The sequence below is a fragment of the Coenobita brevimanus genome, chromosome 4, assembly GCF_032717465.1.
Source record: "Coenobita brevimanus isolate Jiangsu-jjx chromosome 4, ASM3271746v2, whole genome shotgun sequence".
Taxonomy (NCBI): Eukaryota; Metazoa; Arthropoda; class Malacostraca; order Decapoda; family Coenobitidae; genus Coenobita; species Coenobita brevimanus.
The window spans coordinates 30746656-30771762 of NC_136957.1; the positions used below are offsets into that span (position 1 = coordinate 30746656).

The 25107-nt window shown below is 40.6% G+C and overlaps 1 protein-coding gene across 1 annotated transcript in view; it reads right to left on the reverse strand.

Moving 5' to 3' along the window:
- The window catches only part of LOC145396411 (glutamate-gated chloride channel-like), a 73271-nt gene that overhangs the window by 8344 nt on the left and 39820 nt on the right, over window positions 1–25107 (reverse strand). Inside the window, exons 7-9 of the mRNA XM_080269806.1 lie at window positions 24630–24764; window positions 16453–16682; window positions 9900–10109 (exon numbers count right to left, since the gene is read on the reverse strand). Coding sequence (XP_080125932.1) covers window positions 9900–10109; window positions 16453–16682; window positions 24630–24764 — 575 coding nt within the window. The remainder of the gene's footprint in view (window positions 1–9899; window positions 10110–16452; window positions 16683–24629; window positions 24765–25107) is intronic.

A 25107-nucleotide genomic window follows, 5' to 3' on the forward strand; every position in this document is an offset into this window, starting at 1 on the left:
CTTTGCTACTGGGACTGGGGACTTAGGGAAACTGGGTCATGGGAAGGACGACTCTACTTTAATACCAGGTAATGCAGAAAACTTAGAGGGAATGAGAAAATGGACTGAGGGGGATTATCTCTATATTGCCACTGGGACTGGGAACATCATATAAGGGTTTAGAACATTTGGTAATGAGGGAAAATGTTTTGTATTTTACTACCTGGCCTAGGAATGTCATGAAATGGCTTAGGAAACTGAAATTAGATTGGACTGGATTGCTACTTGGGATTAAGGATATCCCACAAGGTTTCAGCGAGTTGGGAAATGGGGAGGACTGCCTCTAATCCACTAGGACATCATTTAAGGGTTTGGGGAATTAAAACATGGGGCAAATTATCTCTACATTGCTACTGATACTATTGTTCTTTCACTATAACTTGACCCAAACGTTTGCCCTTTTCAACTCATTTTGTATGGCTCAGTGGGAGAATAAGACAATACTGCGTCTGTACATCATTTCCATAACACTTCATGGTTAGCATAATGTTCTACTGTTGTTCTCTTACTACTACTCAGCATACATGGTGGAAATAAGGCTGGTCTAGGCCAAATTAGAGTAAAAAGGGTAGAGGAACATCGTACAGGGGAGTGAGAAATTGGGGATAAGGGTCATGATTCACAAGCAGATTTACCCATGTTGAAATTAATATCTATAGGGAGAACAAGACACATGGGTAATATATTTTGTATGCTTAATTGTGAATCTCGGTAAAGAGAAATATTATCACCACAACACAAGCACACATTCACTCAACAGGCAGAACACAACAAGGGGAAATATGAGGTGCTTAAACCTTTGGCTGACGTGAATAAACTCGCCCTTCATAAGCTGACATAAAATTAAGAAGTTTTTAGATCCTTTTCAAAAACTTCAGAGTTATTTTATATTATTTTTTATTTAATCAGTGCCTTTTTTTCAGCGACGTAAAAACTGCCTGAAATTATTCATAAAAATACGTGAAGTGACTTGCAGATTTTAACGTATATAGTGTCCTAGGCGAAATCGATCCAAGTTTGCTGGAAATAAATATAGTGCAGACAATAATTTACAGCCAAAAGTTTAAGACAATAAGGTGCTGATATGGTGAGAGTGAGGTCAGAGTAGCCGCCGCTTTATAGTCATTTAAGTTAATAACGACATGGTACATTTTTTCTGTTGTTAAACTTTTTGTTCCATAGAGTTCCCCCAGCCTCAAGGAATGTGAAGGATTAATTTTATTTTTTGTTTTTCAAATATTTGTCATTCGCTGGCTACACCTTACCCACTGTAACGTTTGGAACTTACTTCCCGTATCGCAGTGGCAGAATAAGATAATATGGCTCAACATTCTTTCCATCACACATCTTCGTGATTAATACCATATTTTAGTGTTACTCCCTCGTTACACCTCAGAGTTCAAATTTTAGAAGATGATATCTTATGGCCAATACGAAGTATCGTACTAGACACAGGTTGTTCACTGACCTCACTGGCACACAGAGGTAACATTTGAGAATGAAAAGAACTTACAAATTTTATTATCTGCTTGTTTTACTGAACTTAAATGAGGAAGGTTAATAGGTACTGTGGAAAAGGAAGGACTGGGTGATTCTGTTTTATGGAAAGGACGAAAGTTGTTTAGGTGTTGGTAGGTGTAAGGAATGGGAATACTTCACAGGCTGAAGAATGTTGGCTGGATTTCCATACTACTTGAAGTTCATAATTATAGTTGTAATGGTGTTTAGTACCAGCTGCATGATTCAAAGGGTCATTGTTTTCAACGTACCTCACTTTCTCTGCGATTAGATTAGGTGAGCAAATACAGGGAACAGTTTTAATACTTTAGGGCATTAATCCCAAAGCCTTGGCTGATAACTTACCTATTTTATTTCAGCTAACGTAAGTGCTTCTAAATGCCATGAAGAAGCCGTCTAAGGTCTGAGTCAAGAAACTTTATCAGTTGCCTTAACCTCTAAATCTCGATTGAACATACTCTTCTTTCTGTACCATGGACTACATACCTGCTTGCATCACAAGAGGTGAGTGATAGAATTTGTATATACCAAAGTCATTGCAAACAGGTGTACAGGGACTAAAACTGTACGAGTACTTGACCCTTACACTCTGTGTAATGTAATATCACGCGCCACCGTGGGTGTTCTGGGAACTCCAGTCACTTGTTATCACGCACACGCATTCCCCCCCCCAGTTTTATCATGTCCAGCATCTCTGTGCAACCGGGGAGTATGCTCCGAGCCACGCAGCCAGCCACCTCTACGATACAGTGGGGGCTGGTCGTACTTTCCGTGATTCTGCAGTGTCCATGTGCTGGCGACTTCACCTCAACCACTCACAAATCGCCATCACGAGAAATAATGAGTCACACAGACGTATGATTGTGAAACTGAGTTCAGTGAATGGTGAAATTAGAAATTAGAAGCTCTGCTGGGGGACAGAGCTGTGGTCACTGCCGCTATCACACTTAAACATCGCCTAGTCTATCGGTAGAAGTTAATTTTCACGCCCACACTCAACAATGCCTCCGTGTAGAGATGTGACAAAAGTTGAATGTGGGAGAGAAAGAACTGGTTAATATTATGATTAACTGAATGTTTTAGGTGGTCAAGTTGCTGAGATATAACAGTGTGAAGATAAAACAATTTTGGGGTAAAATCCTGTACGGTAAGTGCCGAATGACTGCTTACTCAAGTTCCCACAGGCTGTGGGTTCCACATAAAATGTCAGTACCCTTTTATTAAAATTTAGCTCTGCTTTCATGAGGACAATGTTAATCCAAACTAATAACAGATTTTCCCGAGGTGAATGTGAGTTTGCCAGAATAAAACACTAAGGTTCATGTTTCATTATGCCAAGTTTAAGGACATATTAATTAGACCTTGGCACACAAGTTTTATGCAGGTCATGTCTGGGTATTGAACTGGTCATTTTTGTTTGCAGATACTGTATATAATAATACCTCAGACTCCAGAACTGGGAACGTCGTGCAAACAGTGCCCTACACTGACGTGTGGTGACTAATGACGCACATTTGCCAGTGTCATGGTTGTAGGATATACGTGCAGAGTCCAGTTAAATAATATCAGCATGTAAAATAATTATTATGCAGGGTGTCCGGTATTAACTGAACATACTTCATGGTGTTGAAACAATAACCGGACCAAAGACATTGGAAAAATAAAAACAACAATACCTACATCTACTTCTAAAAGTTTATGTAGGCATCTCAAAAATTTATTTCTGTATTCTATCTTCGTTGTAAAATTTATGTGATCATCATCATGATTGTTACCTCAAGGTTGGCACGTGTGAAGTCAGTGAGTATATTACATTTCACGACATTGATATGTAAATTATTAAACTTATTAACGAAGGGATTTCTTGCAGTTAAAAGGAAGATTGGATGTGGCTACACAGTAAAGTAGATAATGTGAATCACTTAAAACAACGAACGAATGTAGCCATAGACACCATAATGCCAGCGATGTTGACTAACATGTTAAACTGTCACTGAAACCTGGATGGACGTCTGCCGCATCTCAGATGAAGCTCGTATAAAAATGTACAGGTAGAATTGTAAATAATCATTTTTTTTTTTCTATTCATTCCAGCACCGGTAAATGGTAAGGGTATGAAAAGACAGCTTCATGAAACGCTGATCAGTCATTGGCTTGCCTTGTTCAAGATCGAAGTTACGTATTTGTATGATTTTATGTCTAAGAGAGAGAAACAGAATTCATAACTTAAATATGAATAAATAAATAAATAAACTAATATAAATATAAACATTAAGTTATTGACATCCTCAGCTGAAAGTGTGGAAAATGTTCGAGCGAGCAAAGTAACATTATGTTTTTATTTTAGCAAAACGTAGAAGAAGCGTGCCATCCTACTAGCCTGGTGTTAATTCACTCCTTGAAATGCTTCTTATTTCAGAATGTACATACACTCAGTTTCAGGGTTATTTACCCTCATGCCAGTGCACGGAGGATCACACACTTGATGCAATTTTTGTGTGTAGATTGGCGCCTTTAGTGACTTCAGCTGTGTATTAGTGAAATTTTATAAAAGCCACTTCCAGTTATTCTTCCACGAGTTCTCCAATGATGTATGTAAGCCCACTGTAACTAATCTCAGGTGTTCGTTCGGAATTTGACACCTTTTTCCAGTAATGTGATGGCAATTTTGAGCAAAGTCATAAACATACATTACTTTTGCAAACACTCACCAATGATGTGAGTTGTTCAGTTGTAATTTTAATTGTTTCCTAGATAGCACTGAATTCATGCTCAGCTTACTTTTTTTTCGAAAATATGGTAGTGCAAGTTGAGAAAAGACACTTTAATACGACTTGGTATTCTTTCATAAGATTTACAATATTGTGCACAGGTCTGTAACATCTTTAACATTCTCCAAAAATAACAGTTTTTGTGCTGCTTGATGCTCACTTTGGCACTCTTGGGCATTTTTTAGCAGTGTGGTGGCGAATTTCGATAAAAAGTCACTATAATCGTTACTGTTTTCTCATAAGTTTTCCAGTGATGTGCGCATATCCGTTTTAATTTAATCACCTCAGAAATAACACCGTTTCAGTTTTATGTGCAACATAAGTGAAATTCGATGTGCTCACTCGACCACTAAAAAAATAATCATTAAGGTGTTCTAAATGTTATTAGTTAATATTTTACAAAAACTCTGTTCCGAGTGGCTACTGTTGCTATCAACTGGACTGATCGAATCCTAGTGGGAGAAGCTGGCACAACTCAGCTCAGATGCCCAGCCACCATTTGAGAGCTGGCAGGTAAAAATCAGTACCTCAGGAAACACCCTGAATAATGTAGTGACTTTATTATCTCAAGGTAGTGGATAACTAAACCACCACTGGCTTAATTAATCGGGAGATGAGATCCGCGGCTAAATACCTTGTGGCTTTCCTCCCCACGCATACCTAACTACTCATTCAACTTCTCGTCAATAAAGAAAATATAAATGAAGTGCACTTAACTATTTTCTTGTTTTTTTTTTTTTGGGGGGGGGGAGGGGGGGCTGTTATAATCCTTTAATCGCGCAGTTTCCTTTGGCTGAATAACATCGTCCATCGTAAGCTGAAATATAGTCCGATGCTTTATGGTGTCGCATAAAGCGCTAGTCATAAAAGTCATTAACATGGCCAGCCTGGTGCCCCAGGTCTGTCTTCAGGATTACAGATAATTATGACATTAGCCGAATAAAATGTAAATTATTCAGTTATCAGCCACAAGGCTAACTAACTGTCTTATAACTTTTGGTAAATTCCTGGTATGCATAATTTTCCCTTTGTCCTTAAATCAGAGGACATTTTTTTATGGTTACAAAGAGACGATTTTATCTATCTATCTATCTATCTATATACATCAATCAATCAATCAATCTATCTATCTATCTATATATACTGTATACCTATCAATCAATCTATATATATATATATATATATATATACAAAGCCACTACAAACAACACTACAATCACACTCACAAGCACTTCTCACCCTACATACAGTCTCTACCAGACAGCCTAAGCCACTGGGTAGAGATACATTGGCTGTATCGTCACTGCCTCGGTATGGATAGGCCGGTCCTGCAGTGGACCTCAACGGCTGCTGCTGCTGATATATATATATATATATATATATATATATATATATATATATATATATATATATATATATATATATATATATATATATATATATATATATATATATACCTACAAGGTAGGGTAGTGGATGTTGGAGTGGCCCTGGTGAGAGAGGATAGTGTTTGGAATCTCCCTGTACTGTTGTTTGCAGATGATACCGTGTTGTTGAGTGAAGACGAAGCAGAGCTGCAAGGCTTGGTGGATGAGTTTGAGAGAGTGTGTAGGAAACGGAATCTAAAGGTGAATGTAGGGAAGAGTAAAATGATGGTCTTTGAGAGAGGTGAAGTCAGTGAATGTACAGCGAGGTTGGATGGTGAGGAATTGGAAAATGTGAGTACGTTTAAGTACTTGGGTAGTGTGATGAGTAAGGATGGAGGTTTGGAGGGTGAAGTGCTTGAAAGGGTACAGCAGGGAAGAAAGGTTGCTGGTTCTTTGAAAGCAGTGATAAGAAACAGGGAAGTGAGCATGGAAGTGAAAAAGTTACTACATGACAGTATTGTGATACCAACTCTAACGTACGGAAGTGAAGCTTGGACGTTGTTGGAAGGACACAAGTCAAGAGTGAGAGCCGTGGAAATGAGTTATTTAAGAGGAGCCTGTGGAGTCACATGGAGAGACAGGCTGACGAATGAGGATATAAAGGAGCGTTGTGGTGTTGATGTGGATGTGATAGGAAGCGTTATGAGGAACACACTGAGGTGGTTTGGCCATGTGGAGAGGATGGAGGGTGAAAGACTGACGAAGAGAGTGTATGTGAGTGAGGTGGAGGGGGAAAGAGGGAGGGGGAGGCCGAGGATGAGATGGAGGGATGGGGTGGAGAGGTATATGAGAGAGGGGTGTGAGTTGGGAGCAGGGGAGCGACCTGGCGGGGGACAGGGCGACTTGGAGGCGATTTGTTTGTGGCCACCCCAAACGGGATTGAGGCGTCTGGCAATAGATAGATATATATATATATATATATATATATATATATATATATATATATATATATATATATAATATAGATAGATAGATAGATAGATAGATAGATATAATATGGAGCTTCTGTGATAGAGTGTCCTTTTTGTACACTGGTGGGCCAGGGTTCGCGTCCCGCCATGGTAATAAACTTTGGGAGTGTTCACCCGGCCACATACTGCATTGGCGGACACAAGGGGTGCTGTGGTTGAACCAGTGTCGCTTACTACAAAATATGCTTGCACCCAGTCAGCTTGCGCAGGTCGATTACACTTGGTTCACAGACTACACACACATCCAAAGCCACTTCAGCACTACAATTACACTTACAAGCACTTTTCACCGTACATACAATCTCTACCAGACAGCCTAAGCCACTTGGTAGAGATACATTGGCTGTATCGTCCTGACTGGTCGGGATAGGCCGATCCTGCAGTGGATACTCAAACGGCTGATGATGATGATATATATATATATATATATATATATATATATATATATATATACATCGTCATCATCGGCCGTTTGAATATCCACTGCAAGACCGGCCTATCCCGACCGAAGTGGGGATGATATAGCCTCTGTATCTCTACCAAGTGGCTTAGGCTGTCTGGTAGAGATTGTATGTACGGTGAAAAGTGCTTGTAAGTGTAATTGTAGTGTTGGAGTGGCTTTGAATGTGTTTGTAGTCTGTGAACCAAGCGTAATCGGCCGGTGCAAGCCGAGTGGGTGCAAGCATACTTTGTAGTAAGCAACACTGGTTCAACCACAGCACCCCTTGTGTCCGCCAATTCAGTACGCGGCCGGGTGAATACTCCCAAAGTTTATTACGCTGGCAGGACGCGAACCCTTGTTTTCCTGTGTACGATAACGCTCGCGCGCGCGCGCGTGCTGGCGTGTGTGTGTGTGTGTGTGTGTGTGTGTGTGTGTGTGTGTGTGTGTGTGTGTGTGTGTGTGTATCCGCGCACGTGCGTTAGGGTTTAAATTTACCATGTGGAGTCACAGTAGACCCTCAACTGAGTAAAATCGTCTTGAGATCAAAAGGAGGTTCCCAGCAATAAATCTTCAAATATCCCACATAGCTTTGATGAACAACTGAGTAAATGAGTTTTCTTCTCGCATCTGTACACTCATGACATTCACACACAGACGGGATAAGTGAAAAATGCTACTGTTACATATTTAAGGCAGAATTTTTCAAAGTCTCTGGGCATGTTTAACACTAACGCAAGTAAAACCTTACATATAGGCTTTATAACGCACCTCAAAATAAGCAGGTATGTATGTAAATCAATAATAAATTAATAAATAAACTGAGCATCCAAAATCGAAAAACAACCTTCATGTGGGATTTGCGAGTTACTGAAAATGCCCACACTTGGCAACTGATTATCATCTAACACTTGGGAGGGATAGCAAGGTTCTGTGTTGTCAGGAAGATGACGGCTTATATTTTACGCTTGTTGACCACACGTGGGCCATTAATATAGATAATATATTTCTGACAAGTCCGTAGCTTCTGCCACAACCCGACCCTCAGGAATCTGTTTACATTCTGGTCCTATTGTACTGTTGGGTGACGAGGGAGGGGAGAAACACGTTTGGCTTGGACCTGGGGTTAGGGGGAAGACAAGGCAATGCAGGTAAGGTTTAGCCAGGTCAGGTCACCATATCGTAGTCCAATACTGGTGACCTATCAAGACGAGGAGCTGCATTCATAAAGGATCATACCAAGGGTCTACAATAACAAAATCTCCAAAGTGATTACTTAGTATGTGGATCATTGTATTTTGCCATATAATACATCATCCACTCTAGCTGGAATGAGAAATGCTTCGTTGTTGTATGAGTGGATATGAAATTACAAACAAGAAATCATATAACACAACTACACCTGAGGAACATTTACGAATACAGTTCCTCCAGCGAATGATAGTGGTAGGGAGAGATGAGGGAGGGGAGGATGGTGAGTGGGTGGGTCTTGTGGTGGGGATAGGGTGGGAGTTTCTGAAATATGCAGACCACTTCAGAGCATCTCGGCACACCACGACACTCAGACTGTTGATAAAGAGAATCTGATATGGGATTCTTTATTTCTATTTTTATTCGATTTTACTTGATTTTCCCATGAACATACGTAACCTTATTTTGGCTGACTTGTTGTATTTCTCTGTCCGCCTAACATTAATATGTGAAATGACTGTCACTGGGGAGCATCTGCTTATCGTGTGTGGGTTAATTGTTCACATTAGAGTAACTTTCATTTTGGAACCCGGTAATGTTTTATTCACGATGACATATTTTTATATCTGCTACTTCCAGACGATCTTGTTAAAATCTGGAGACACCATTCGTTGTGACTGTATGAGAAACTGTTTCCATCAATCCCACCACAACCTGATACCTCTCCCTAAGCTCAATACACTCGTCTGAAGGTTGCAAGTATAAAATAAACAAATACGCCATCTGATAAAATAGGCTAATTAAAGACATATGTGAATTATGAACGTACTATCACGATCCAAAGTTTCTTTACCCCCCTGAGTGGAAGAAGGTCGAAGCCAAGGTTGTAGCAAGACCAGATGATCGGACACTGCCAGTATACAAGACTAATAATGGTTCATGATACCGTGATTCATAAATAGGCTCGTGTGTTTCATCCGGGTGATTCTTATTATCCTAAGCTTCAGGTTAGTGAACCCCTCCATCATGAACTGGCCTGTGTTCGTTGGCCCATCATTTCTTCAACCTTGGCTTCGACCTTCCTCCACTCAGGGGGGTAAAGAAACTTTGGATCGTGATAGTACGTCTGGTAAAACTGTAGAGAACTAGTGGTGTAATTTTTGGAATCTCCTCTATAATAAAATTATTATCCTTTTTTTTAATATATTATCTTCGTCACTGTGAAAGGTTGTATGATAAGATCTCAGACATTCGTAATACTATTTGATCAGTTGGCTATGTAATCCTTAGAGTACATTTGTCCATTACATATACCAGCATGGTCATTACAGGAGATTACTAGAATAGGTAGGTACTTTTATCTCAGCACCATCATAAATTCTAATAATGTAAAAGCATTACTTCCCATTTTGTGACCAAGACCCTTGTAATCTAAAAATCACTTAAAGAATCCAACATCAAATTTAACTGTGTTTAGGTGATTTAATCCGGGGGTGCTCTAAGTGTGGCCACATACTTCAACAAAGGCACCAGCTCTTCCTACCATGGGGAATGTGTGTCCGTCCTCAGCCTGATCCGCCAATGCCGCCTCCAGGGCCGCCTGTTGCTCCATCTCCCACCGCTTCTGCTCCTTCATCTTCTCCTTCATCTTCTCACGGTGCTTGTCGGAGCGGGAGGCGTAGTTGACCAAGGCGAACTCTAACAGGGCCCCGAACACGAAGGTCAAGCACACGCCCGTCCACACGTCGATCGCCTGTTAGACGAGGTGGGTTCTTATCTATTTTAGCTACCCCTGTCTATGTTTGTCTACACACCTGCCTGACCTACCTACAAGATCATCTGTACCTATCTACAAACCAGGATTTCGTATACCACTCTACACCCCTGCCTACACATCTATCTGACCTACCTACAAGACCACCGATACTTATCTACGATCCAGCATTTCTCATGCCTGCGTAGACACCTTCCCACACGACTATCGGACCAACCTACATTAATCTGCAAACCTGCATTTCTTTTACATGCCTACATACCTGTCTGTCTACACGACAGAGCCCATTAGAAGGGATTAAGTTTTAACTGACGCGGCCATATATGTCTATACCTACCTACGTGCCTGCACTGTTTACATATGTCTATACATCAGTCTTTCTATACCTGTCTGCACACCTGAACATACTATACTTGCCAACAATCATCCTCTAAGTGAAGTTATTTATATTTGCTTCACCTTCCAGACCTACCTACAGTAATATAATCCATACCTGTAACACTACCTACACGATTTTTACTTGTCTATACACTTGTCCACGCGTCGCCAGCCTGTCTGCTTGCAGACTACACATTTACACCTGTGTACACACTAACCTCCCCCTGCCTATACACCTGCTTCCACTCCATTACTAGTTATACCTGCCTTACACACCTGCACTAGTTCTACCTGCCTAAACAATTGCACTAATTAAACTTTCCTATGCACCTGCACCGGTTATGCTTACCTACATACCTATACTAGTTATACCTTCCTACACACCTGTACTAGTTAAATCTGCCTACACACCTGCACGAGCTATACCTGCATACACACCTATGCTAGCTATACTGCCTAAACGTTTGCACTAGTTATACCTGCCTAAACACTTGCATTAGTTATACCTTCGTACACATCTGTACTGTTTATACCTGCCTACACATCTGCACTGCCTATACCTGCCTGCACACTTGCACATTACCTCCCCACACACCTGTACCTGGGTACATACATGCCTGCTTATATATCTATCTGGACGCCTACCAACACATATGGCTGTAGCCTGTCTCCCTCTGCAGTACATGTCTGCTCAGTCCATATTCTACACTGAGGGTCTCACACCTGATTATACATTTGCCTACTTTTTCGTAAACATGTGACTAATCTATGCATTCACACACTTGACTAACCTATGCAACTGCCAACATACCTGACTAACCAATGCAAATACTTGCATATGTAACAGATCTATGCAATTGCCTACATGCACACACCTGACTAGCCTATACAACTGCTTACACATCTGACTAACCTATGCAACTGCCTACACGTACACATGTGAGCGACTAGCCTATACAACTGCTTGCACACCTGACTAACCTATGCAAATACCTATACACCTGACTATCATATGCAGTTGCCTACACATATGAGTAAGCTGTACAACTTTTTGCAAACCTGACTAACCACTTCAAAAGTATACACTCCTGACTAACCTCTACAACTGCCTACCCACCTTTCTAAACTGCGCAACTGCTACACATCTGACTAACCTGTATAACTACCTCCACACCTCCACTGGCTACACTTATCGGCGCACGTGACTACAATCTTGGCACGTATCCTTCTGTACCTGAGAATACAACTTCCTACACACCAGCTGCAGTGCATAGACTCCTGCATTCCCTGTTACATACCCAGTTGACCTCATATATCTCTACACGCCTTGATGCACTACACAAGGGCACTGCTTACACACACCACTGCCTGTGCCCACCTACACCTTGCCGACACCTGCCAACTAACTTACAGTGCCAATAAACCTGCCTGCTCACCTACCATATAACGCCTATGCACCTGTCTAAACACTTGCAGTGGTTGCACATCTGCTTATACTTACCTACATACCTGAAGTGCCTGGACACCTCTCTACTCCTGTCTTTACACCTGGCGTCCTTGTACACACGAAATGCCTATACACCTGCCTACACATTGCAGTGCCAATACATCTGTCTCTACCTGCCTATGCACTTGCAGTGCCTGTACCCCTGCCTGTATCTGCCTATACACCTGCAATGTCTGTGCACATGCCTGCACACCTGCAATGCCAATATATCTACCTATGTCTTCCTACAGACCTGCAATGTTTATAAATCTGCCTACACACCTGCAGTACGTACAAACCTGTCTACTGTATATTTGCCTACACATCTGCCTACACCTGCCTACGTACCTACGATGCCTATACATCCACTGTAGCTATACTTTCATTTTGGTCTGCATCTTCTTCATTCACTGACTACGTTGTTTCCCGCAGGCCTGGCTATGTACCTTAATATACTTATCAAAATATCAGTGGCTTGTAAGTGGGGATGATTCTTACCTGTCCACACCTGACTGTCTACCTGTCCTATCTACCTGTCTTAATACTTGAATGTCTATAGATGTTTATTTGTACAGTACCTGACACTCCGTGTCAAAACGTAAACACCTACATGTCTACACCTACCTAAATACTTGACAGCCTACAAGTCCAGGTAATTGTTGTCTGCCAGTCTAAATACCTAACTGTCCACCTGTCTAAATATTTGACTCTTAATACCTCTCCACATACCTGACTCGTTACAACTGTCAGGTTATTTGTCTACCTGTCTAAATACCTGACTGTTTACATCTGTCTAAATATCTGATTCACTATACCTGGCTACGTAACTAATTGTCTGCACCTGTCTAAATTCCTGATTCTCTGTACGTCTAAATTTCTAACTCTTTACATCTTTCTTAAGTACCTGACTGTCTACTCCCCTAAATACTTGCGTGTCTACTTGTCTAAATACCTGCCTACCTACATGTCAAGGGACCTGACTATCTACACGTTCCCAGATACCTGGCAGGCTGGACCTTTCTGAATGCCAAACTATCTGCGCGTCTCTGTCTCACTGTCTACACCTGTCTAAATACCCAACTATCTACTTCTTTAATGTATGTCTGTCTTAATACCTGCTTTCCGGCCTACATTCCTACGCACAAGCTTGCATACAAAGCTGCTCTTCCATATACCTGCCTACAAATCTGATATGATTAAAACTTTGTACATCTACCTGACTTGCCTACAAGCCTACACTCCTTATACGTGCTTACACACCTGACTACAAAGTCACAGTTTAGACTACACTCACGAACTTACACTGTCTATATACCTGTTCACCACCCTCCTAAAAACCAGTGCATCTTATAACTAACGACATACCTACCTACAAATCCACAGCTACTACCTACCTACGTGTATCTGAACTTCCTACATTACTGGCTTCACATATGCTCTGTATATAATTATTTATATTCTTGTATTACCTATTCGTAACTAACTGCACTGTTCTTACCTGCCCTTACCTGCCTTTTAATTAACTCTTCTACCTGTCTGTGCCTGGCTAACCTTGCTACATACCTGTCAACAAATTTTCACGATCTATGCAGAAGTACAGTTGCGGTCAACAGTCCCTTTACACTTATGGGCTTGCAAATAACGCAGTGAGATCCCAACTTGCTGTACTGATAAGCTTAGCAAGACCTCGTTAAGTTTTGACACTTTTCATGACTTAAAGAACTAATGACCGTAGCAGTACATCCAGCTTATGTTTACACCTCCCTACGTACAGTCATGATTCATGGTCTTTGCCCACCTTCTAACATTATCCCTGGCTGGAGGTAATCGTAGTCGGCAATTCATACTGAACAATGACCTGTTGTTGTTGGCCCGAATTCCACTATTCTTCAACTATTATTCACGAGCAACAGTGCCATTGCAAACTGTTCTTCGTGTACGCTAGTAAGGCTTCGAACTACCTTCCATCTCAGCCTGGACAAAAGGTTCTGATTTGGTGTGAAACCCCGAATGCAACTTTCCTCCAACCAAGGTAGGGTTATACGATACGCAGAGTCCTTGGTTTACGACTGTACTTGGCACTGACTAGCTGACTACCACTGCAGAAGTTATCCCTTCTAACGAAAAATTGATTAATGTGTAAGCGAAACTTTGGATCCGATAGTTCTGAGATTGTGTGTAAAGGCTTGAAGGTCATAGCTGCAGAGAAAGAATATGTACGATATACAATCTCCACTCCTGACATTATCCATCGCTGCCCATTATAATGGACTGTAAACAACTTCACCACGAAACAAAAACTCTTTACATTTGTCTGTGACTGACTCCACCTCTATTTTCTACCTCTATCACTGTCCTAAAAGAAGCCCTCTATCCCGTCCAAAATCTGTGTACATCAGACCACTGTTAGTGCAACTAAGTAAATAACTGGCCATTGCTCTTGTTCTCCTAGCAGACGGACCAACAATTTTCTACATGATTTTTTAAGTGTTAATATTTGCACATCACACTGCCAGTATATATCTTTAAATTATCTACTATATTATTAACTTTTCCTCTAATAAAAAGTTTATTTAGTGTATGCACTGTCCAATTTTTCGAACTGGAAGAAATTAATCGTCATTACTAGTACATTAAGTACCAGAAATAATTACCATGTTGATTATATTCGTCTGCAAATAGCAAGAATGTATGAAAGCATCACTGCATTAAAAGGGTGCTACAGATCTTTCCTTGTTATGCAGCTTCTTTCAATAGCCGCAGTAACAATACCATTACAATTATTCTCTGTCTAAATAACCATCTCTAGCAATACCAAATCATCCCTAGAAACAAAGCATGTAATATTCCTTTATCTAAGCTCGGAGTATCAGTCATTTTTTATGTTTTCATAGCCTAAGCTCAGTCCTAAACCTTTCGCATTACTGTTATATACTGTAAAATTTACACATTAGCAGAATATCCGAATCTTGTTTTCTGTCAATTTATAGGTGGTCAGCAACAATAGATAAAACATAATCGTGTACACCCCTTAGGAAAATATGAATTAACTATTTCATTAATTTTCTTGTACAGTTATTTAGAGTTATTTATGACTATACGTTTCTTAGGAAGAAAAAATTGCCAAAGTTTTTAACTTTAGTTCTATGATACTACACAGACAGAGCTACTAGTATAAACACAAACTTTGATCATAACAGCATCTCATAACATTAATGCTCAGGTGACATGAATCCACAGGGGCAATCCGAGGTTGTTCTGTGGAATCATCTGCAAAATGTTGGCCACTTCAATAACATTTATTGTTCATCTTTACAAAATCCATGTTACTTGCTTTAAGGTTTTGTCTGGAGATTGTTGTGACAGGCATTTTGCATGTTTTCATTTTTAGCAGCTATAGGATTGTCAAATTGTTGAAAAAATATATATATGTAAAATGTGTTTCCTCTGAAGTGGTCACTATTTTGTCAGAACGTCCACAACAATATCACAACAGTTAACCATCCTTTTTTTTTTTTTCTTTAGGAAACATCTAAAACATCTACTTTCCATGTCAAACAGCAAGTCATAACACACGTATTGAGTCAGCTCTATTTCTAAACCAGCCACACTGGAATCCTTTTAAAGATGTAGCCGAAGACAATGTCCACTGCACTTTCCATGCCTCGGACTGATCATCATGCAAGACCAGACTGTTCATCGTTCCCTTGGAAACAAGGAAAATACAAGAACTGATACGCTTCAGTTTTTATTTTTACTTTTCTGACACTTATGAAGCGTGGGTAGTGGGACGCGCGATAGAGATAAGAGAGAATGAGAGACACTTGGCCTTGTGAGAATGACTCTTTTGGGGGACATGCTTAAAAGCGGGGTGTGGTGGGGCAGGGGCAGCTTTGGCTATGGCCAGAGAAAGAAACAGTAAGAGAGGGAAGTAGTAGAAGCCCCTGTTCCAGCGAGATGAAATAGCAGTGGAGGAGGTGTGAGGCCGAGAAAGGGTGACGACAGTGAACATCGTGGGGAAGCAGCACTTAAGGCACACTGGTGACGCAACAGGCCAGGCTTTTCCAATCGTCAGGTGAGAGAAATGGGTGGGAAGCGACTGAAGGAAGGGACAGGGAGCGGGGCGGACATGCAGGGAAGGCGACGCGTGCGGACACTTGACATCCAGACTGTCGAGAATGACCTTGGTGTAGGACACCGGTGGCAGCGTATTGTTTATACTGGAGGTCTGCGTGGACATCGTGAGGAGAGTGGTCACTCCCAGTGACACACGGGCAGGAACAGCATTCTGATCCAGCCAGAAGGACACCCAGGACACGATCACCAACATGCAGCAGGGAATGTAGTACTGGATCAAGTAGTAGGAGAACTCCCTCTTGAAGACCAGGTCAACTCGCAGACAACTGTATGCACCTGTGCAACAATGAAGGAATTACAATTAGATGAGGCATGTCCTACCTTGGTGTAGGACACAGGTGGCAGCGACTGGTTGATGGATGAGGTCTGTGTGGACATGGTCAGGAGGGTGGTAACTCCAAGGGCTACACGAGCAGGCACAGCATTCTGGTCCAGCCAGAAGGACACCCAGGACACGATGACCAACATGCAGCAGGGAATGTAGTACTGGATCAGGTAGTATGAAAACTCCCGCTTGAAGATCAACGCCACCAGCAGGCACGAGTACTCACCTGCAGGAGGAAAGGTTAATAGGGGCCGGAGGTGGGGAAAGCCAGGATGCCATGGGAGGGAGGAAGGATGGCATCAGTAACAGTATTTGTTGACATATTTTTGAAGGTGCAGACAATCATCGACTTTGACGGTCATTTCCTCTGTAAAACATCATCGTCATTCATTAAAAGGGAAGCTAATGTATTTATACTCTGGGGATACTAACTGATATGCCTTGCATCAAGGCATGTATGTAGCCACACCTGATGCCTATAACTATAAAATATTTCATATCTGAATGTACACACACACACACACACACACACACACACACATATATATATATATATATATATATATATATATATATATATATATATATACACACACACACACACACACACACGATTTCATCATTAAGAACACGACTTGTCCCGTACTTTTCGTTGATTCATACAATGTCACTGGCGCATATAATTATGACTTGATTTAATTACATGTTGTGATCATAACACACAGTGTTCTTGATAAGCCGATATGAACTACAGTTCCCGTTAGTGTTGCATCGTGACTTCAGTAACTACTGTAAAACGATGTGCCATTTAACACTGACAAGTGAGTTGGATGGGGCAAAGTTGGGACCTAGTTGAATTAAAATCAGTCTATTTTTTGTTTTTCAAATGAATGCACTTTAATCCTTTCATATACTGCAGCTTATTCATTATTTAAAACACAATTGTCTGTTATGTAAAAATATATTGCACGGGAACATAAATGTATAAGTAGTTATTATTACGACAGTCATCCTGCAACTGAACTTCATAGATCTCATTGTCCTTGTGTTAAACCTACAACTTGAATAATACTCCATGGCTGTGTTAGTATTGTGGGGGGGGGGGGAGCAACAGTCACTAACGTGTGTCATATACTTCGTGTCATATCAACGAGACAAAAGAGAAAAAAAAATCAAGTTATCTATCATACTGTACTAATTTATAATGATGTGTGGCTAGAAAAAAAAAAATAAATAAATAAATATAATGAACTATTACTGAAATAAGGTAACTTTATCATAGTTTTCGCAGTTTGCGTCCTGTCAGCCAGCCAGTTTCAAGGAAGACATTGCATCTTCGCCAGGAAAATTAAAACAAACAATCGGCAATCTGTGCTATGGGGACACTCAACCCTCCAAGTTCCGAAGTGTTCTGGGAACATTATTTGTAATGTGTATCTTTGCCGGCATTTCTGGCCATGCTACAAATTTAAAAGGACTTATTATGCATTTAAGGTGTATTTGCCTTTTCCCATTAGTCAGTGATTCTCTCTCTCTCTCTCTCTCTCTCTCTTTTGGTGACATCAAAAAGATCCACAGCAATAGAGCGACATCACCACAGTTCTAAACCAGATTTATCCCCACTGGCCTGAAATAAAAATAATAAAGGTATATATATGGAGTATGGCGTCACTAGTGGGGGATGATAAATGTATTTCTAATTTTTCTTTTCCATCATCTTTATTTTTCGTTCTATCGTTTTTATTATACAGCAGGATGGTTTTGATACTGTCAGCATTTTACAATTTTTAGTTAGTTTTCCTATGAATTTCAAAGGCATTTTAAAATACACAGCAGAGTTTTAATAACTCTATCAGTGGTATTGTTATCACTATTGTCAGTAGTAGTAGTAGTAGTAGTAGTAGTAGTAGCAGTAGTAGCAGTGATAGTAGTAGTAGTAGTAGTAGTAGTAGTAGTAGTAGTAGTAACAGTGATAGTAGTAGTAGTAGTAGTAATAGTAGTAGTAGTAGTAGTAATAATAATAATAATAATAATAATAATAATATTCTGCCGTCCAATCTCTTCTTCCTTCAGGAGCATAAGGATCCAGAATTAGGCTACCCAGTCCCTGCATAAAAGACAGAAGTAACCAGCCTCCGTCTTCACCGAGTGGCATTATGTGAGCAGTAAACCCTAACCAGCCATTGCATGTATACTCTTACGGGTCCTATGCGGCTGGAGTGCCTTGACCCACCAGACCAGTGTTCCCTCCAAAGCTTCCTGGTGTGCCTCGGAACATTACCCTCACCCCTCCGCCATCAACCACAATTTCAGGAAGTGAATATTATATAAATGAATGTAATAGATATAAGTAAATACTGGAAATAAATAAATGGGTATATTAGAGTTCACTATTCAGTCTCATATATTCCTGTAACATGAGAAGACTACAGTACTTGCCAAGTCGTTGCCAGAAAGTCTCATTCGGACACGAGTAAATGTTTTGGAGTGCATGCTTGACCCATTTGGTGTGATGCTCCTTGGTCCCTGAAACTCTTGCACATAAAGGAGCGATGGCTGCTTGTGTTTTAGTGCTATTATTAAAAGCGTTAACCCCGACACTGAACTGTTCACTTGGAAGGAATATCGTAGTAGAAAACTCCTGTGTTACACAAAACAGTGTAACTCGGTTTGTGATCCTTTTGCTTCGGCAGCTAAAGCATCATTCTGTTATCTCTCCTTGAAGACACGAGAGGAACTTGTGGCTATCAAGAGTGATCATAACCTCAAGAAAATTCAGTGAAGTAATCTTAGACGTTTTGAGCAGAGCTGAAATGAGAGTGCCAAATATCCCTGAGTGTGCTCTTGACGTACTGTTGTCATATGCAACAGCATATCTGTGCTGATTAAGGTTTCATCAATAACCAATACAGTAAAAAGAACAAAAAGAGATATATGAAGTCACAGGGTGAGGAGCATCGTGTGGATCCTTCTATAACAGAACCAGACATTAAGGATCTGTGTTCTTTAAAACAGGCACGTTTCCGATCAATTTTCAGTGAAGGTATCACATACTATTATCTGGGGAAAACGTTTTGACATTAATTTATTACAGAAAGTTTCAATGAAAACATTTATTTTAGTTCACCCTCGAAATACAAATGTTGCTATATACGTTCAGTTCATAACCTTTCTCGGTAAAACTGGATGAATTCATCATCGGGGTAAAAAAATTATTTTGAGAAAATGTCCTATGTTTATAACCACAAGCACTCTACATAATCTTTATTTCCTAATTTTGTATATTCCTTGGTCATTAAACAGTTCATTAAGATACTTTAAGTACACGGTAATGTACACCCAGCAGTTGTGGTTTCCTGTCACCATTTGTTACCAAAGTAAAAATAACTTTATGCATTTCTGACATTTATCGTGACAAATATTAACTGTGCCGCAAGGGTTCAATAAATTAAATAATATACCGTGAAGTGAAAACGGTTGCAAAGCATTGCACTAGACCATTTGGCGTCATTTCGTTATGTGGTTACCACCCAATGGCGTAAGTGTTTTCCTGGGTTACAGGAAACCCTTTACTTTGTTACTCAGTGTAGAATCACCTAAATGCTGCAGCACATCGTGTGAGTGGATGGGGAGCGCCTCCACCACCTGCGGTACCAGTAATAAAATATACTTTAACGTTCTAACGGAGTTAATTATTTCTCTTTTTACGATTTTTTCTCTTCTCATAAATAATGCTCACCTATAAAATTATTTACCTAGATATCCGTGGGCCTGAATATTTTGCATCCGAAAGGAAACTAAAAATGCAAAACTAGAGTCAGGAGCTGAATATTGACGCACGAGCGGTGCCGTGGAGGGAGGGGAGGGAGTATGACGGGTGGAAGTGGGAGGCAGGTAAGTTGAAGGCTGGGCAAACAGAGGGCGCTAGCGGCTGGCTGGGGTAAGGGCAGGGTTGTAATAACGGAGTGGGGGGTTAGAGGTGTTAGGTAGGGTTTGTTGGAGGGGTTGAAACAGTATGGGGCTAATAAGGAGTTGCAGGAGCTGTGCAGGAGGAATTCACAAGGAAGGGGTTGAACATGGAAAGGGAAAGGAAGGTTGGGGCGGAAGGGGAGGGATAGAAGGCCAAGGGATGGAGGCCGGGGATAGGGATGGGATTAACATCAGAGGGATGATGGCTGAGGGAGACAAAAAGTGGGGAGGTAGATGTGCAAGAAGGTGAGTGTTAAGGAAGATGCAAGGGGGTGAGAAGACAACAGAGAAGGGAACAGGGGGTTGGGAAAAGAGGGGATGGGGGTTGGCAGGGTAGGGCAGTGGATGAAGGTAAGGGAGGTGTGGGTTTTAGAAGGGTAAGGGAATGGATGAAAGCAGAGATGATTGGGGCTTCAGTGAGGATGGGAAGGACTGAAGGTAGAAGGAGTCGGAGGAAGTAGGTACAGGGAAGAGGTTGAAGTTAGGGTGAGGAAAGTGGGAGAGACAGTACAGGGGAGTGGGAGTTGGGGTGTAGGGAGGCAGGGAGATGGAAGGGTGGGATTAGTACTGATGACAAAGATATACAAAACACGGAACACTAAAGAAGTAACATTTAGAAAGAATAAGTGCAAAGACAAAAAAAGACAGCAGGGTGAGAACAAAAGGGAAATAAACAAAGGAACAGATGGTGGGAGAGGAGAATGAATATAGATGAAGTGAGAAGGTTGTGGAGGGTAATGGAGGGACTGAAAGCAGGCGAATGGTGAGAAAAAAATTAAAGAGAGGAAAAGAAATGAAGGTGGGTTAATAATGAGTAAAGACAAAGAGCAGTTCAGAAAAAAGGAGGAAGATAATAGGAAGAAGGACAGTATGAGAGGAATAATATTAAGAAAGACGAAGAAACTGAAGGAGAAATCAATGAGGAAAATGAGAGAGAGATAGATAGATAGATAGAGAGAGAGAGAGAGAGAGAGAGAGAGGAAGGAAGAAAGGGAAAGGACAGTAAGACGACAGACTTAGAAAGAAGTAGGAAGAAGGGAAGAGAATAGAAAAGAGAGAAGGAGAGCGAAAAAGAGAAGGGAAGTGAGTATAATAGAGGAAAAGAGTGAAATACATAAGGGATGAAATATAATGAGGACGGGAGAAAGATGGAGGGGGGGAGGGGAAGAGTGGCATGGAGAGAGGCAGAAAATCACACAAAGAAAGGAGGACAGAATTTAAGAGAAGGCGTGGAAAAAAAGCAAAAAAGAGAAATGAGAGAACAAAAGAAGCAAAGAGAAATACGGCCTCGAAAAGAGAAAGGAGTAAATGAAAGTGAAAGACAATGAGAGAGTAAGAAAGTTAAAAGAAACAGGAAGAGAGAGCATGCCAGTGAGGAATACAGTGAAGCAGAGGAGAAAAAACAAGGAAATAGGTAAAGAGAAGAGGATGAAAGTATGAGAGAGAGAGAGAGAGTCAGGTGTGATCTGGTTAAAGTGATCTGATCCAAGAAGTTGTGCCGGGGAAGAGGATAGTTGCCACACCCTTGAGAGAGAGAGAGAGAGAGAGAGAGAGAGAGAGAGAGAGAGAGAGAGAGACAGACAGACAGACAGACAGACAGAGACAGAGAAACAGACACAGACCTGAATTAGAATGACAGACTGACGTTTGCGCTAATGTTTACTGTGATGAATGTAAAGAGAGAGAGAGAGAGAGAGAGAGAGAGAGAGAGGAAGGATAGAAGCAAGGTTAAGAGATCCAAGAGAGTCAGTGGGGTGAGGGGCTGCAGGAATCGATTACCAACAAGTGATGAAAGTTGGATTTTTGAGAGAGAGAGAGAGAGAGAGAGAGAGAAGAACTTAACATGGGAATCGCAGAATAAGTTAGAAATAAACATCGATTTTTCACAAATTTTTCCCTGTATTTATTTTTCTTGTCCTGTTGTGTCAAGGCAGATGGACTGAGGTAATGAAGAAGCAAAATATAAAAATGACAAAATATTCCATAGCCATTAATTAGTGTGTTGTAGCAGCTAAGGTTCATCGGGTATATTTTGACTGATGGTCCAATAGATGCTTAGTGAACTACGGACCAAAAGGAGGAATCTGTACCAAAGCTGCGGCAGGGAATAGTCTGTGCATTTTAAATACGTTAAAACAGTGCTACGTGATCATCCGCAACACCCACCAACATGGCACTGAAGTTCCTTGACTAATACCAGCATGTCTGACCCACATGAGGCACCCATAATATGTGTTCAGATAAAGTGATATAAAATTGTATTTTCCATCTGCTGCATATAGAGTGAGAACAGAACCTCAGAGAATGAACTGTCCAGTCCATTTCCAGAAACGGATATGTAAATACAAAGAAATACCTACAGCAAAGACAATGTATACATTAATATAAAACATCCTTCACTCGTATTAACTTTCGTATTATAGCAATTTGTGATGAATTTTCTGAGTAACATATACAGTATGAGCAATAAAATAATCCTACATGAATGTATGTACGCCTGTCTGTGTGTGTGTGTGTGTGTGTGTGTTATCTCGCCCTTATATGTGTTAGTGTTCCGTAGTGTGGGTTGAACTTCTAGGGTGTAAAGACACGGATAGATGATTAATTCAGGTTTGGCGTATAAAAGAAGATGAAGTGAAACAAACAATAAGCTTGATAATTACATAGAAGCAGAATATTAGCATTAAATAAAGTTTTCCCCAACCACTCTTTGTCTTGCTGTAGGTATAGCTTGGATAGAATGCCTGTTTTGTATTTTCATTCCTACTCAATCCACAAAAAAGTATCCAACAGTGAAGAGTCTCCGGTGGCCAAAGGGTTAATGAGGACCCTACGTAACCCCTCCAGTCAGATAAGTATATCATAAACTGAATGAAATTAGTTTGAGGTAACACCGTAGCAGAAATTAAAAAAAAAAAAAATACCATCTCGGAGTAAGTGTCAAAATAGTATCAGTACAAACGAGTATCCCTCACTGTAGTAAATATTATAATGCTGACTTAAATCACTCTCGCTCGTGCTGGTTTTATTGATCCGGTAATATGGGAGTGAACTTTTCGAGGTGAAAGAAGTAAACAACTACTGAACAAAAACCAAGAGCAATTTCAGTAATACAGATTTCAAGATCAAGCAATGGAGCAGACCTCCCTTGTATCTGTCATGTTGTAATAGGCCAGCTATTTTAATATGAAGTGAAAATAAATAGGATATGAATCACATAACTTGGTATCCTCTATTCTCCTTGTTGTTGCAGTAGTCAGCAATGTTTCAAATGTACAACAGTTTATATAAAAAAATAAAAAAAAGTGCAAGCAGTGTTATGCTGGTGTGTTGATCATTACAAACCAATTCGGTATTCTTCCCACATACTGGTGTTGTTGCAGCAGTTGTTGGTGAGAATGTGCTTAAAGAGAAGAAAATATTTAAACGAGTCAGTTAATATACTCGTAACTCACACATGACTCGTGTTGCCGCGGTAATCCAGGAGGAGCTTCTGAGGTGTTAATAAGGGAAGATAAAATGAAAATAAATAAATAAGTAGATAAAATAAATAAAAGATTTCTGTTCCTCACCGGTATATTAATATTGCTACTGTAGTCGATGAAATGTTATAGTGTATAAATGAAGTACACATATTGAACGTCAAAACAAATAAGTAGAAAATTAAATATAACAGTAAATTTAATAGTTAACTCTCTCCCCTGTTAGTTTTCCTGTTGCTGTTATCGAAGAATGTGTAAAAAGTATCAAGTAAAAATCAATTAGCAGGCAAAACACCATTTCATACCCAAAACAATCATGTTGTAGTCGTCGGTGATTCTTGAGGGAATATAGAAAAAGAAATGAGAAGAATACAATACACATAAGTGTAAATGAATCATGAGAGTTCACCAGTAGTAATATAAAATGCAAGTGCAGTTGTCGGAGTCAATGATGAAAGTATCTAGCAAGAAAAGAGTAGCGGTAATTACATAAAAAGCTAGAGGAGTCAGTGATAAATTTCTCGAGCATAATAAAATAAAAAAATAAATCAAGATAATTACGTAAAAATAACTGCATTTGAGTGGAATAATAATAACTACACAAGTCACTGTCTATAAAACTTACCGCTTGTGTTGTTGCAGGAAACTGGGGTGAAATTCTTGACTGAAGAATAATATATTAGACAGACCAACAGTAAAACAAGTGGTTTTCCGTAACTCACCGGTATTCGTCTTGCTGTTGCAGTAGTCAGTGATGAATTTCTCTAGTGTGAATCGCGGCAGGTGTAGGTTCTTGGTCACCTGCACCGGCTCCACGTCCTTCCACAGAAACACCAGGTCCTCAGTTGTCCACCCATCTGTAGAGGAGGGGAAGAGGGAAATGAGAAGAGGAGGGGAGAGGAATGAGAGGTGGAGAAGAGTGGGGAAGGAAATGAGAGAAGGAGGGGAGGGAAATGAAAGGAGAAGAAGGGGGGAGGGGAATGACAGGAATAGAAGGGAGGGGAAGGAAATGAGAGAAAGGGGGAGGAAATTGCGAGGAGAAGAACAGGGAAGGGGAATAAGAGGAGGAGAAGGGAGGGAAAGCAAATGAGAGAAGGGGGGAGAGAGATGAGAGGAATAGAAGGGGTGAGGGGAATGAGAGGAGGAGAAGGGAAGGGATGGAAATGAGAGAAGAAATGGGGGGGAGGCAGGGAGCGGAGG